Below are 14,389 nucleotides of genomic sequence, written 5' to 3'. Positions count from 1 at the left end.
ACACAAGTTCTATTTTTTATTATGAGAGAGAAAAACAAATAAGTGTTTCAGCATTTCCTCAAATCCAGAGATGACCATAAATTCCAGACACAACAGATTTCACCCTGTTTTTCGGCAGGCTGAGTTGTTTGCAGTGGAAATGAAGAGATGCTGTTTGCAGCCTGGAGAGGAAACAAGTTTATCGAGGTTGCAGACCTGAGCCTCTGAAGCAAACTTGGCTCGCAGGCTAATAACAACATTAAATTGGTATAAAACACCTTTACAACAAATATTTTACTGTTGCTACGTCCTTGTTGTGTCTCTCCGACCTTTTCTATACTTCCACAGAGAGTTCCTCATATTCCACTTGTATTATTTTACCATAAACACGGTCAGTCTACATTGTACCCTCACCTTTAGCTGGTCAACACTGTTGCAGGATTGGGTGACTTTTGGACGTGTGTTTACAGCTCCCACCTCAGCTCGTAACCTCCATCTGGTCCGGATGTCATTAAATGAAAACATGTCAAGTTTTAATGAGGATCTGGCATTTTGTTCAGCAACTGCAAACGTGACAAACTGGTTTTATATGGAGATGTTTGTGGTTTCATTTTCTACTCTAAAAATGAGGTCATTGTTTGGTCAGCGTTGACATCTGTCCAATGAGAAAGAGATCACGATGGAAACATTTGCCACACACTCCCCAGTGTCCGTGTTAGTGAGGGCTTTAGGTTGTTTTGGGGTATTTGACACAGTCGGTCCACGATGGCGGCTTTGTCCGACAAACACCCCAAACCGCAAACTTTTAGTTTACAGTGATATATAACAGACTAAACCAGAAAAAACGCAAACCGAAGAAGCTCGCACCGCAGAATGTTTGACATATTTACATGAAAAATGACTTCAATTCTCAAAGTTGTTGATTAATCTACTAATGGTTTCAGCACAATTTCCACATGGTCACCGGGCGGCCTCTGACTGCATCAAACAGCGGCTTTTCTCACTGCACTGTCTTTTTTTGTCACATGGATGGACATGGTGGAGAGAGAGAGTGTGGTTTTAGCTGGTATGGAGGACTAGCACTGGGAATTTCCTGTTCCAGTTAGAGGCAGCTGTGTACTTAAAAATAAGGAGAGACTTCTGGCTATAGAAACTCGGGCGGACACATTTTGGCACATAAACTAATGTAGTGTGTTTGTGTGTTGTTTGATGTATGTGTCGTATATGCAGTATATGAAGTTGAAGTATGAATTTTTAGTGTAAAGTCACGTATGAAGTTAATATAGAAAAATGATGACAAATACTCAGTTGAGTAACAGTCACTATGGAAATGATCAAATTTCAAAATCATTTGATTTGCTAAAAAAGAGAAGAAAACCTTCTGGGCTTCCTAACTGTGATCATAAAGACGGAAATATAGAGCAGCCAGCTGCAAGATGAATTTTTGATTGATTTTCATCCAACAGTAGATGATGAGATTGTATTTAAAAACACAACTCGACTGTATTTCACAGTAGGTCGAGTTTGGTAAATTTAAGAAACTCACATTCTGTCTAAGTGATTATTTTAAAACAGCGGCTCCCGAACCTTTTCTGCCTGTGATTCTTTGATTCAAAGGAATGTCTGCTTCGTACCCTTCATCACAAGGTGACAAAAATGACTCCGAGCAGTTCAGTGGAAAAGTGATTTTCCCTTCTGTTTCTTTCAGATGTTTTTTTAATGACCTTCCCTGAAGAGGTAAAACTATCCTGCGTTACAAGAATAAAATGAGACAGGAGTCAGAAATAGTGTGGTAATAAGAATTTTGTGTAGCAGAATATTGATAGTCGCATTATCAGCCCTGATATTCATCTCAAGACACCTTTGATTCGTCTTTTTGGGGCCCTGACCCTAAGGTTCAGAGCTATAGATTGCTTATCAAGGTAACACTTTTTTGGATGATTCACCTACAGATAGTTGGGCATATTTGTCACATTTCAACAGTTTAGAAATTGAGATTTATCAGAGCACCTATTTCACTTTATCCTGTGGATGTTTAACAGATTATCTCCAGAGTGTATGTGACAATATTTTTAGAATAATTAAGTTAAACTTGAACTTCTCTCTCACCCTTTACTGCATTGGTAAATTGTCACAATCTCTATAGACAAACATCTACACACAAAGCGAAACAGTTTAATCTTAAAATCTCAGCTAATAAGCTGCAGAAATGTTACAAATATTCTATTAACTATCTGTACTATCCAACAAAGTGATGTCCTAATCAGAAACACCGGTTTACATGTACTGTGGTCACATAAATGAATGAAAATGATGAAGACTAATCTTGAGGAAATTAATTTTTATTTATCAAATACAACTTAAGCAACATATTAGTCATTCAAGTTCAGTGTGTTGCAGCAGTTAATTGTGTTTAATGAAGACAACAATTTGATCCCACTTTGATCTTTGTCGGGTCAAAAATGAAAATTTTGGATCTTTTGTCAGGTCAGAAATTAATAAATTTTGGATTAAGTTCCAAGAAAGATTGAAACATTGTCTTCATTAAACCTGCGTGGCATGGTGTTACTTTCTTCCTCACGTACGCTGTTTTTTTATTGCCTTGCACCTACGTGGCGTGCATATAACTACTCTCTCTCCCACCACTTAAATATGTGACATTACTTTCCAATCAGAGCCTGTTGTCATCAGCATACCAACACATTAATTATATCCATATCAAATGCAGTCAGGGATGGATACTGAGGTGGAAAAGGATTGCTTCAAAATGCATGTTGCATCACAACACTCTTGTGTTTTTCTCTGCACATTTGTTGATTTGTGCTCATAAGGAGTTTTTTTGCAGAAGCATGGATACTCTCAACTGTTTAAATGCTGTTTGACATTTAGCAGCTAATCAGATTTCTGCTGCAGAGATCTAATTGTGTTCACTTTTGAATATCTCACAACGGAAATGGAAACACATTTCTCATATTCAAAGTTGGGAGTAATCAGATTACTACATGCACTGAAAACATTTGCTTCCATGGTGATTTTTCTTGGTTTCTAAGCGTCCAAGAGGGGCAAAGATAATGTGGGTTAATTCCATATTTAATATCATTTCTGTTCTTATAGCGGGTTTAAAGAGGATGTTAGCCGGGTGAGATGACCATTTGACACTTACCAGCTTCTTTTCAAAGAGCTGCAGTCTGGAGCCTTCAGCTGTGTGAAAGCTTGCATGTTAATCATGCCCCAGTTCAGTGTATGTGCAGTAAGTGACACAGCAGGGTTCATTGAGCATTGACTTAGAGCAGCCTCTTTCCTCAGGGCTTAGCCCACATTCACTGCTCCCTCTGCTCCTCTGCTTTCTATTTCTGAGGCCGATTCATCACACGTTTAACCTCTGCACCGCTGCCGTGAGATGCTGTGTCTGCCCGCCCACCAGGGGGGAAAATAACAGTTTCTCAGTTCCTGAAAAGTTGATATCTTTGTCACAAGATGATCCATTTTAGATCAACAAACAACCACACTCACGTGTGTTTAGAAAAAAATAGTGTAACTACATCTGAAACTTAGTTTGACCTTTTACAGTAGCATGCGTTTTTCTGTGTCACTCATGACATTTACTGTATTTGATGCGACTGCGGAGACAGAGGACTATGCAGCCTAGATGAAATATTATTTTTTAACACATTATTTCCATATTTTCTTTCCCAAAATTATCCTTAAATAAATGACAATCTAAATAATTTTCAGGTACAGAAATTAGCAAGAAATTAGTAAAAAGTAAAAGAAAATGTCCTAAAAATAAGTAACAAAAAACCAAAACAGAAAAGAGAAAAATAAAAATTATAATGATTCTGTAAAATAATTTTAAATGTATAAACATTATAACTTGAAGGATAGTTCTCTAAAAAATCCCTTGCTTTTTAAATGTTTTTTCTGATCTACTTATTTTTTTGCAGTTTGTGTGAAACTTCTTGCCACGCTAAACATTGCCTTTTTACCCTTTTTTTTGTGAAAGAAATCAAACCAATTTGCTCAAAGCTTTAAATACTTCTGAAAGGCGTCTGAATGCAGCACGAGTGACAAGTGACGTTGATTCAAATTTCAAAGGATTAAATCACAATGCACAAAACAAAACAAATTACTATAAAAAAACAAACAATAGAAACTGCCACCAAAAAATTGCTTGTTGATGCCTATAAAGTTATTTCTCCTTAGTTCTCCTAATAGTTTGATACCTTTACCTCCTTATCAATACATGATCATGATGTTTCTTTGAGCCAACCTTGTTCTTTTGAAACTATACATGTCCTGGCCCTAAAAACTCAACAGTACCGTTCAGATGCTGGTGTCAGGCTCGTGGTTCATAGCGGACCAGAATAAAGAGTTTTGGTGTGGCAGGCTGCTTTTTGGTGCTCAGACAGACACCAGAGAAGCTCGTGGAGCCTTTTCAGAAATCAGAGTAGAGGCGAGCAGGTTGGTCGAGGAGATCAAAGCTGCGGCCTGGAGGCAGACAGATCGTCGGGTAGTCGAAGGGATGTTTATTCAAACCTGAGAAACTGCAGGAGGGAGAGCTCAGGCTGCTTTTACAGTCTCATCTCCTCTACTGTGCATAGATGCTAAACACAACACTGTCTCACAAATATGATGACAACAAGCACAGACATAAAAAAAACATAGTTTTTGGTTCAAGCAGACATTTTCAAGTTAATGTAAGTTTAAAAGGGGCTTTATGTACAAATACTTAAGGTCACTCTCTGCCAGTAGCCCTTTTACACAGAGACCAAGCTATAGGGCTGCAACAAAGTGTACTGGTTTGGGGGGTGTCTGGTCTCCAGTGGGACTCCTCCCTGCGGCTGCTGTTATCAACCAATAAAGAAAACTTTAATAATTACCCATTCATTTTCTACGTACTGTATTCATCCATAGCTTATTTATTTATTTATTTATTTACCAAGTCCAGTGTTGTAGAGCCCGGAGGAGTACTTCCTCTCTGACAGTCAAGTCGGATCAAAGCCTGTGATCCTGTGGTGAACCCTGAGCTGCTTGTCAGGTGATGCAGTTTCAGCAGCTCTGTTAGGGACTTTTATTAGCAGCAGGCTAACGTTTGCATCCTCCTTCATGTTGCGTGTTTCTTAAAAAATGTGGATCTTTTTGCCTGTTTTTCAGATGGTCAGAGTCTCTCCATTAATGATTTACTCGTTTTTTGTCAGGTGACGTATCACTCGCAGTGCTTTGCAACTTAACGTAACACATGTAGAGTCTTTCCTCTGCTCCGCTCTGCTCTGTGTGACTGTGGGTGTGTGCACACACGTGTGCATGTGTGTGAGCGCATGTAGGGGCGAAGTCCCACCCGAGCAAAGGAGAATTTACAGCGACGCCTTAGAGACTGACATAAATTAGATAAATAACATAAGCATATTAAGTTTATTGAATTAATAAGAAAACACAGTCTAAACCTGTCCTGCATGAAAAGTGACCTCAGATGACTTCTGTTGTTTGGCGCTATATATAGAATAAAATGAAATAGATTTCATTTGGTATGGGGAAACACTGGTCTGATCCAGTACTTTTCAGACCTCTGAATTGTCGCCCATATCTCAGACGTCTTCCGTTATTCAAATAGATCTGCTGCTGCTCATTGATTTTGTTGACTTTTGGGATTGAGAATTGGGGCGTAAATATATTTTGAGAGCCAGAGAAATAGTGTTGAGACTGACGCAGCTGTTCATGTTAACCTCCAGAAATATTTACTACAGTATAACGTAAAACAGCCCAAATAAGGCCTAAATCACAAAATGAATTTAGATACTGCATGTGTGACAGCTGAAAGCAAACATGTAGTCTCCATCAGAGCTGTCCTTTAGCTGTTTCCTAAAAGAGCATGTCTCATTGTGTCGTGCACTGAGGGAGACGTCAGTTTTTTTATTTTATTGGTCTGTTTCTTTCTTTGATTGCACTCTGTGCCTCTGCCACAGTTACTGTCTTCCTCCAGCGTGACTGAGTTCTATGCAAATATTTGATTACAAGTAATAATTAGCAAACTGAGTGGAACTGCACCTTGACAGCGTTCCCGTAAAAGACATACAAGGAAGTGAAAGAAGGCTGAGAAGTGTTAAAGAGCCAGAGGGGTAATTCTTTCTATTTGATTAGTGACGCAGTGAAATCTGGAGTGACTGGCAGGTGTAGGAACATTTCTGTTTGTTAAATCTCCGTCTGTGTCGGGGCCTGGTTTTGATTTGGACGCGGGCCTCAGCAGCTGGCTTAAATGTCACGGCGTCTCAGAGGAAATCCAGACAGACGGAGAGGAACGGCGAGGAGAAAACAGCCCCGCTGGAAAACCTCCACGCTGGCTGTTTGCTTCATAGAGCTGAGTGTAGGTCAGGGAGGGTCAGAGGCAGAAAAAACAGAATCCACTTAACAAACACAATCAGGAATGCTACTTTATTTGAACTGCAACCATCAGCCTGAAGTGGTTTTACAAAACAAAACCTTCAACTTTTTCACTTCAGGCTTTTGTCTCTTGTTGAATTAACATTTTTGTGACTCAAAGTTTCAAGGTTCAATTTACCCATCTGTAAAAAAAAAGGAAATTACAATGCTCCCATCCTATTTCTACTAACCCAGAGCTGAATACAGCTCTTAAATTAACAACAAAACAACACTGAAATGGCCTTGTACTAAAGAAACTGTTATTTCAGGAGCGGTTGATTAACCTCCACAGTTCAGCAACATTTGTACTGAGATTCTTACAAAGTGCCAACTGGTATCAGGTTTTATTGGAAGGACTCGCTCTAAAAACACTTTTCATTAAATGTTATTGTCACCAGTTTGGAAGTAGAATTACATAACAGCAAAGTTTGCCATTAAAACAGATCGGGACATCTTTAAGGGTGATGCAGGACAGGCAGGCAGCTACAGCGTTGGGAGAAATATGAATTTATTGTTGGAAATTGGGCTTTTCATAACTGTAAAAAGTGTAATGCAGACGGAATATTAGTATTTGTTTAGGCCGTTTCAAAGCAGGACTGTTGTAGTACTTTTTGTGTCATCTTCTACATGCCGATGTCAGGGTGTGTCTTAGCTGGTCTTTTAGTTGCCTTGTTTGTAAGGTAAGAATACTAAGAAATAGATTTTTTGTATTTTTTTGGCATGTATTGTTAAATAGGTGCAAAATATGACTGGGGATGCGATCTAAAAGGGTTAAAAAGGATTTTTTCCCCGTCATTTCTTCTTCTAACATGGTGTCGCTCTGTAGTCTCATCTTTGCTGGCATTGTTTTTCGTCACAAAAATGCAGTTCATAAAGCAAACAAACTAAGCAGGAAGTTGGATCCACAGCTGCTGCCAAACCTGTCCGAACGTCATGACTCAGTGTCGAGAAAGGTGTTTATTCCAAAAAGAAAATAACAAGAAATGAAACTTCTATCACATAATTGAAAATTACAATCACATCATAAAAGCTTATAAAAAACAAACAAAAAAAATCAGCTGTCACTTACTTGGACGTCTTTGTGGTGAACAGACCTCCCCAAAAAAGACTCTTATCAACCCCATCAGCAAAGTCCCTTTCCAAATTTTATGATGTTAGTTCCTTTTAATAATTTACATTAATTTGCATGCTACATTCATGCTTGGGCATTAAATTAATCACATCCGTGATTCATTATTTACACACACACACACACACACACACACACACACACACACACACACACACACACACACACACACACTCACTCCCCACTCAGGGAATGAGTTTTGGTCCTATCACACACGTGTTCCCACTGTATCTGTTGCATTGTGTTTTAAAGCCACAGGTGTGCTGCTCAGGTGCCGGGAGAACAAGGCTGCTTCTGATCTGAGGGACGGCTTGATGTTACCGACACAAAGAGAGAATATTTTGTTTTACTTTTCACATGCTGGAGAATGAATAGTGACAACTAACACTACTTGTAGCTCTTTATCGTGTTTCCTAAAGGCAGATTTTATCTGTAATTGAGCATTTCAGCTGGAACGATCAGGGGTTTGGAGAAGCTGATACTGTAGCAGGTTCAGTTTTTGATCCTCTGTATTTGTGTGACCCTCAGGCTTCCCAAAATTATAACCAGAGAGTTTCATTCGATATCGACTATGACCAATTTGATTTAATTTGTTGTTTCTTGGTTTTTTTTTGCTATTTTTTTCAGTTCATTTTCTTGTTTTTTAGAAAAACAAACAAAAAATCCCTAATATCTTTCTAATTTATTGGGCATTTCTTGATAAGTTGCTCATGCCTTTACAAAAACATATACCCAGGTTTCAAGGGGTTAATGAGCAGCCTCCTCCAGTTGGAAAAAACGTCTAAACGGCCACTGTGTGGAGAAAATAACTTCCTTTTTTCTATTCCTGATGTTGTTTCACACATTGCACAACTACAACAAGAACAAGAAAGCAGACGCCTTCTACTTCTTTTTCACGACATTTCAGAAGGAAAAATTGTACTTTTGCTTCACTACATTTATCCGACAACTTTAGGTCTCTCACAAATTAAGATTTTTACATACAAAACATGAAGAGATGATAAAATATGTTTGTTTTTTTCCATAAGTTAAACCACCCAACATTTTGATACTTGTTGATTTTCCATGCAAAGCTGGGTTTTCTTTTAATAATGCTAATAATTATAATGTCGCTGTGTAAACTGGCAATTTGTGGATCCTGTGAGAACAGCGACATCACACCTGCATCTCGCACAGCACGTGGTGTGTCATTACAGAGTTACACTGCCAGCTACTGGCCTGGCATGCATACAACAACATTTTTGGTGTTTTTTGCGAATCCGTGTAGAAGAGGATTGTTTTCACAATGTTATTATTTATGAACAAAGATTTTTTTTATCTTCATAACACAAAGGAAAGACTTTTATGTTTTTAGAGGGACCATTCTCATTCGTAACGTGGCCTTATACAGACACAGATATGGTGCGGTTGCTGCCCCCAGTGGTGGCTTAAAGGCGAGACCACTGTGTCCTCTCACTCTGCGATCGTACCTTATTTACAGAACGACGAAGCGGTAAAGTGGAGCGATATTCCTGCCATAAACAGGCAGCGTAAAAGGGGTTATAGAAAGAGAGACAGGGTACAGAAAACACATTTGCAAGATTGTCAGATAAAAAAGGTGCAATTCATAATGGAAAATAGGTGAAAATGATAAGGCTCTGCAAAAACGTAACGTCTACAAATGAATTCCTGAACACATATTTTACTGCTGAGACATCCAAGATGTGGAGCTGTAAAGAAATCGCTCATTTCTGACACTTCAATGGATTCTCGCTCACACATACAAACACTTGTGAGTGAAGAGCGTTGAACCCGCAGAGAGGAGGAATAATATTTACTTGGCTGTCTGCTTGGGTCACAGTGTTATGTGTGTGTGAGAGTGTGTGTGTCTACTTCCTTTTCATAATTCCTTCAGTTCCTCTCCCTCCTTCCCTCTTTCTCCCCCTGTTAGCTGACCAGCAAACTCTTCCACTAAAACGAATGTAAAACTGATGATCTGGCAGCTTTTTTCCTCCAGCGTCACTTTAAAAACTGCTGCAACTGCACGACTGCGGTCAGACTGATGATGAGGGATTAATTCACCACATTACGTCTTTACTCTTCATAACTGCTTTTCTTTTTTCAGTGTTTTTGAGGAACTGAATTTTTTTTTGCAGCTTTCGAGTCAGACTGTTTAAAAAAAACAAAAAAGGATCACACAAGGTATCGTTTCTGTAAAACAGGCCAGTCTTGCTTTATTTATTTAGTTTTTTTGACCAATTGTTTTTATTTTCAACACAACTTGCAGGTATAGATCAACCAATAACTGCTGTCAAGACAGGTTAAATAAAAAAATAAAAAAACAATAACAACAGGACATTATAACAAAGAAAATACATATTCAACATTCTTTTAACAAATAAAATAAATTATAAATGTATGCATCTTATGATACAGACCTACTATTATGACAAAGACAGTAACAGATACAGAGAAGTAATGAAAAAGTCTGATGTGCAAAAATACTTGCTGTGCAACATAATGTCGTTGATTTGTCGACCAGCGGTGGAAAGGTGCAGCCAGGTGAGGCTGAGCAGATGTTGTGAGTTTTAGTCTGACCTGTTCTCTGGATCAAGTTTTTCCTCCCGTTGCTGTTAAAGAGACGCGTTTTAAGTTTTTTCTTTTATGTTACAATTTGCAGCTTCCTGTGTGGAGACAGCTTCCTGCAGCGATAAAATCATCCGCTCTCGAATTACATTTGGAGAAACAGGGAGGACTGCAACATCCATCTCAGTTTGGATGGGTCCCTGCTGCACACATGCTTTGGGATTTTGAGTCAGGGCTTTTTTCTACATAAACATCTATTCATCCAGTGAGGCTTTAAAGAAAATATGGGGGAAAAATAGTTTTTTGGCACAAGTTCCAGGAAAGATTTGTTATAGTCATGATGCCAACCTCTTTGAATTTAAGAAAATGTAAGAATATAGTTTAGTTTGCGTGAAGTCTGAGCAGATCAGCTGTAATAATGATTCCTTCTGTCTCTCTTTCAGGAGCCTGTTTTCTAGGAAATCCAAAGAGCCCAAAGCATCATCCCATAACGCAACAGGGTGGCGACTATTTGGCAAGACAGCAGCCAGAGAGGACGATCCACCTACAGACCCTGACTGCACGTTGTCCAGACAGCAGGTGGGTCCTTTTAACACACTGACATCATCATCATCTTGTCCATGATGGTGACATTTCTTGGTTCATGCTCTGCGTAAACAATGTCGGGTGACTGACAGTTGGAGCTCATGAAGTCTTGGATGGAAACTTTCCTCATTTAATCATCATCACAAAAGATGAACAGCTGTGTTAGGAAATATCTGGCGAGTCAAAGGTTTGAGACTGTTGATATAAATCTGAAGGATTGAAGTAAATTACAACTGCACTGTGTTTTTTATTAAGAAGCATTTTGTTATTTAACAGTGTAAATTAAACCAGTGCCATATTTTGGTTGGATTTCAAAACTACAGTGCCTTTTTTTTAGGCCATAACAGCTCTGATTCAGTGGCTGAGGCCCGTGTGTATCATAGTAATTAGCTATATACTAGTTCATATCAAAGTGATGGGAAAATATGGTGCCTTGGTTAAAAAAGACTGGTGTCTGATGGTCTTATTTTAGACCTGTAGTTTTGTTAGATTATCCAAGAGATTTTCACAGCCAATGCTGCCTCTCCTGTGAGACCCTAACAGAGAAAAGATGACAAAATAATAACTAAAATAGCAACAAGACGATGCCAGCATGATAAAGCATGCATTTGATTATACATAATACTGTGCAGAAGATGTAGAGCCAACTATTGTCTGCCAAATCTGGAAGGAGGCTGCTTTTATTTTTTGACAATGGAATACAGGTCAGATAGGAATCAGTGGGGTTTTACAGTAACCATGTTATTGCAGTGCACACTCCCAGGTTTAGCTTAATTTCTCTCACACTGGTTTCCTGTTTGCATGTAAACAAAGCAAGCAAATGAATGCTGCATTAAACCAGTACCTAGTGATGATTGATTAATTGTTGGTTCCAGCTTACCCGACGTGAGAATTTGCAGCTTTTCTCTCGTGTTAAAACTATAAACTGAAAAAGTTTGTGCTTTCAGACTGTTGATCAAACAAAAAAAAGACATTTGACGACATCACATTGTGCTCTTGCGACTAGTTTAGTATGCGTGACATTTATAATTGAGTAGATTTTTATGCTTAGTGGAAGATGAAGTCCAGATGCTGCATAGTATTTATGTGTGACCAAAGAAGTTAAAGCCTGCAAACACAGTTAAGTGCAGCGTGTCGTGAGATGTTTGGTTGGCCTGATGATGTGTGTGTTTGTGAGCCTGATGCTCCAGAGGCTGCAGAGGCTAATGCTGTTAGCCTGCATCTGTTTACATACAACATGGTGGCTGGAATGAGACTGTAAAATGGATTTACTGTGTGTGTGTGTGTGTCTGTGTGTGTCTGTGTGTGTGAGTGTATGTGGTCGCTAGGCAACTTCCACACACAGCCCGCAGCTGAGGATGCAGATTACTGCTCCCCCACCCCATCCCACCTCTACACACACACACACCCACAATTCAACCCTCTATCCTCCACTTGCTGCGTTGTGTAAGGCCCTGCCAGCAAGGACACACATACACACTCAAACACACACAGCTGTTCCTCTCCTGTCATCTAGAGCAGGTGGTATCCTACACACACACACACACACACACACACACACACACACACACACACACACTTTGCAGCAGCAGCTTCCTTCTCTCTGGTTGAATTTAATTAGATGAAGTTTGATTTTCGTATTAGATAAACACTGAAAACTGTGGCAGCAGCTGTGTCGCACTCTGAACAGTCCTTCAGATGGAGGCCTTGGCACCATCCCATCTTGCTGAAGTACACTTGATGAAGGCCGCAAATCCCTACTGTCCTTACTCCAGCTCCAGGGTGGACCTCTGGCCTCACTGTGTAGTGTGAAGGAGACAGAGGAGACAAACTGAGAGCTAACAGTGCCGTCTGACAGCCGCTGGCCTCTGCGCTCGCTGTGCTCACATGACAGCAGCCAGAGTCAGATGATTCATCAGGAAAGGAGCCGGCCAGATGTGGTTTGGCTTCAGTTAGTTGACACGTCAGACACAAAACTGTGGAGGAGAAGAAAGAGGAGGAGCAGCAGGATGAGGAGGGCTTTCTTCATTCAAACTATGTCCTTTGAATTCAGTTTGTGCAGCAACGCAGGGATTTGTTCAGAGGTCCTGAGGGACAAACAGGGAATACTGCAGAAAACTAAAATCCTAACTGTGATTCTGATCATGTGTAGTTCTCCTCATTATCAGCCTCCATGATTTATCCTAAACGTCATTTCTGTAGTTCTGTAGGCACATTTTTTCATCTTACTATGACTCCTCTGCTTGCATGGATGTAATACACTCTATAGCCAAAAGTATATGGACACCTCCGTTGACAGAAACCCACCAGAAACACACAACGAAAGGATACTACATAACCTGATTCCCAGGTACTAGAAGCCAAGAGGACTCATAAAGGTCTTTAGATAGTGGCTGTTTTTTATAGTTTGGTCAAGGCCCTGTTGGTCTTGCATTGCCAGACATATTTCATGCAGTGCCAGTGCTGGAGAGAGGTCTGACTGATCCCATCATAAACCTGCACATAGGGAAAAGACACTATGGGTTGTTTGTATTTTTTTTAACCAGTGATACTCAGCTTATGCCCCACAAGCCAAATTTGAGATAGGGTGATTGGTGGCTCTAAAACCATTGTCTAATTCACAATAAAATAAACTGATTCTCACTGGGTACTGGGTAGTATACATGAGGTGCCAAAGTGCATAAAACAGCATCAAAAAAGCTTGTTCATCAAAAAGTACCAGAGGAGGATCCCCACACCTGCTGACAGAGGTCCTAGTTAAGCCCCTAGTGTCCTAATATCTTAGAAACGCCCTTAAATCCTAGAAACGTCATTAAGTCCTACAACTGTCCTTAAATCATAGAAATGTCCTGAAATCCTACAAATATACTAAAATCGTAGGAATGGTCAAAAACATGTATGAGGCAGCTGTGACTGCCCCTAGCCTTCTGTCATTTTGTGTCCCCCATGCAAAGCTAGTTGAGTATCCCTACTTTGAACCAATTACAATCGCCTTTTGCAGCGCTTTACCCAGGATGCAATGACAGTGCCCCTTTGAAAATGGTGTTGGGAGGCGAGTGCTGACATTAAAATAGCTAAATCTTCACAAAACAAAACGCCATGTAGAGTGTTAAAAGACGTCTTGGCGTGAAGGTTGATACCTCGAAGGTCGTCTTGCAAAGTTCTAAAACGAAGTGTAGAGTCCGGCTATGCCAGGCTAGTTTCATGTAGTGCACTGGATTTTTAAAAACGACAGGAAGCATGTTACTGTTTGAGATAGGCAGCTAATGACAGGCTTCATACTCACAGTCTACATCCTGAGCAAGACTAAGGCCCCATGCGCCTCTGTGGTGGGAAATCCTAATACAACAGCATACAGTGATGTTTTAGATAACAGTGCTCTTTTAATCAAATGTTAACACTTTGTGTTTGTCTCTTTTAACATCACAGTGTCCCTGTGCAAAAAGCCAGCTCCATAAGTGAATAATTTTCCTAGTTTGATGTGGAAAAACTTAACTGGCGTACACACAGTCCTGACCTCAACCCCTTCCACCACCTTTAGGATGAACAGAGTGAGAGTCAGACCTGATCAGTATCAGTGTTGGACTTCAGTCATACTGTTGTGTCTTAATGGGAGCAAACCCATGCAGCCAGTATCTGGTGGAAAGACTAAAAACACAAAAATAGAGTCTATTATAGCTGCTCTTAAAGAAATACTGCAAGTGATTTTTTTTC

At 39.8% G+C, this 14,389-nt stretch overlaps 1 protein-coding gene across 1 annotated transcript in view; it reads left to right on the top strand.

Moving 5' to 3' along the window:
- The window catches only part of tbc1d12a (TBC1 domain family, member 12a), a 34,259-nt gene that overhangs the window by 4,144 nt on the left and 15,726 nt on the right, over positions 1-14,389 (top strand). Inside the window, exon 3 of the mRNA XM_088086483.1 lies at positions 10,534-10,669. Within this exon, the coding sequence (XP_087942609.1) occupies positions 10,534-10,669 (136 nt within the window). The remainder of the gene's footprint in view (positions 1-10,533; positions 10,670-14,389) is intronic.

Source organism: Plectropomus leopardus, chromosome 13, assembly GCF_026936395.1.
Source record: "Plectropomus leopardus strain MGB_pleo_1.0 chromosome 13, ASM2693639v1, whole genome shotgun sequence".
Classification (NCBI taxonomy): domain Eukaryota; kingdom Metazoa; phylum Chordata; class Actinopteri; order Perciformes; family Serranidae; genus Plectropomus; species Plectropomus leopardus.
Note: the sequence above shows the minus strand (reverse complement) of the source record. Positions and strands in the feature narration are given on the sequence as shown.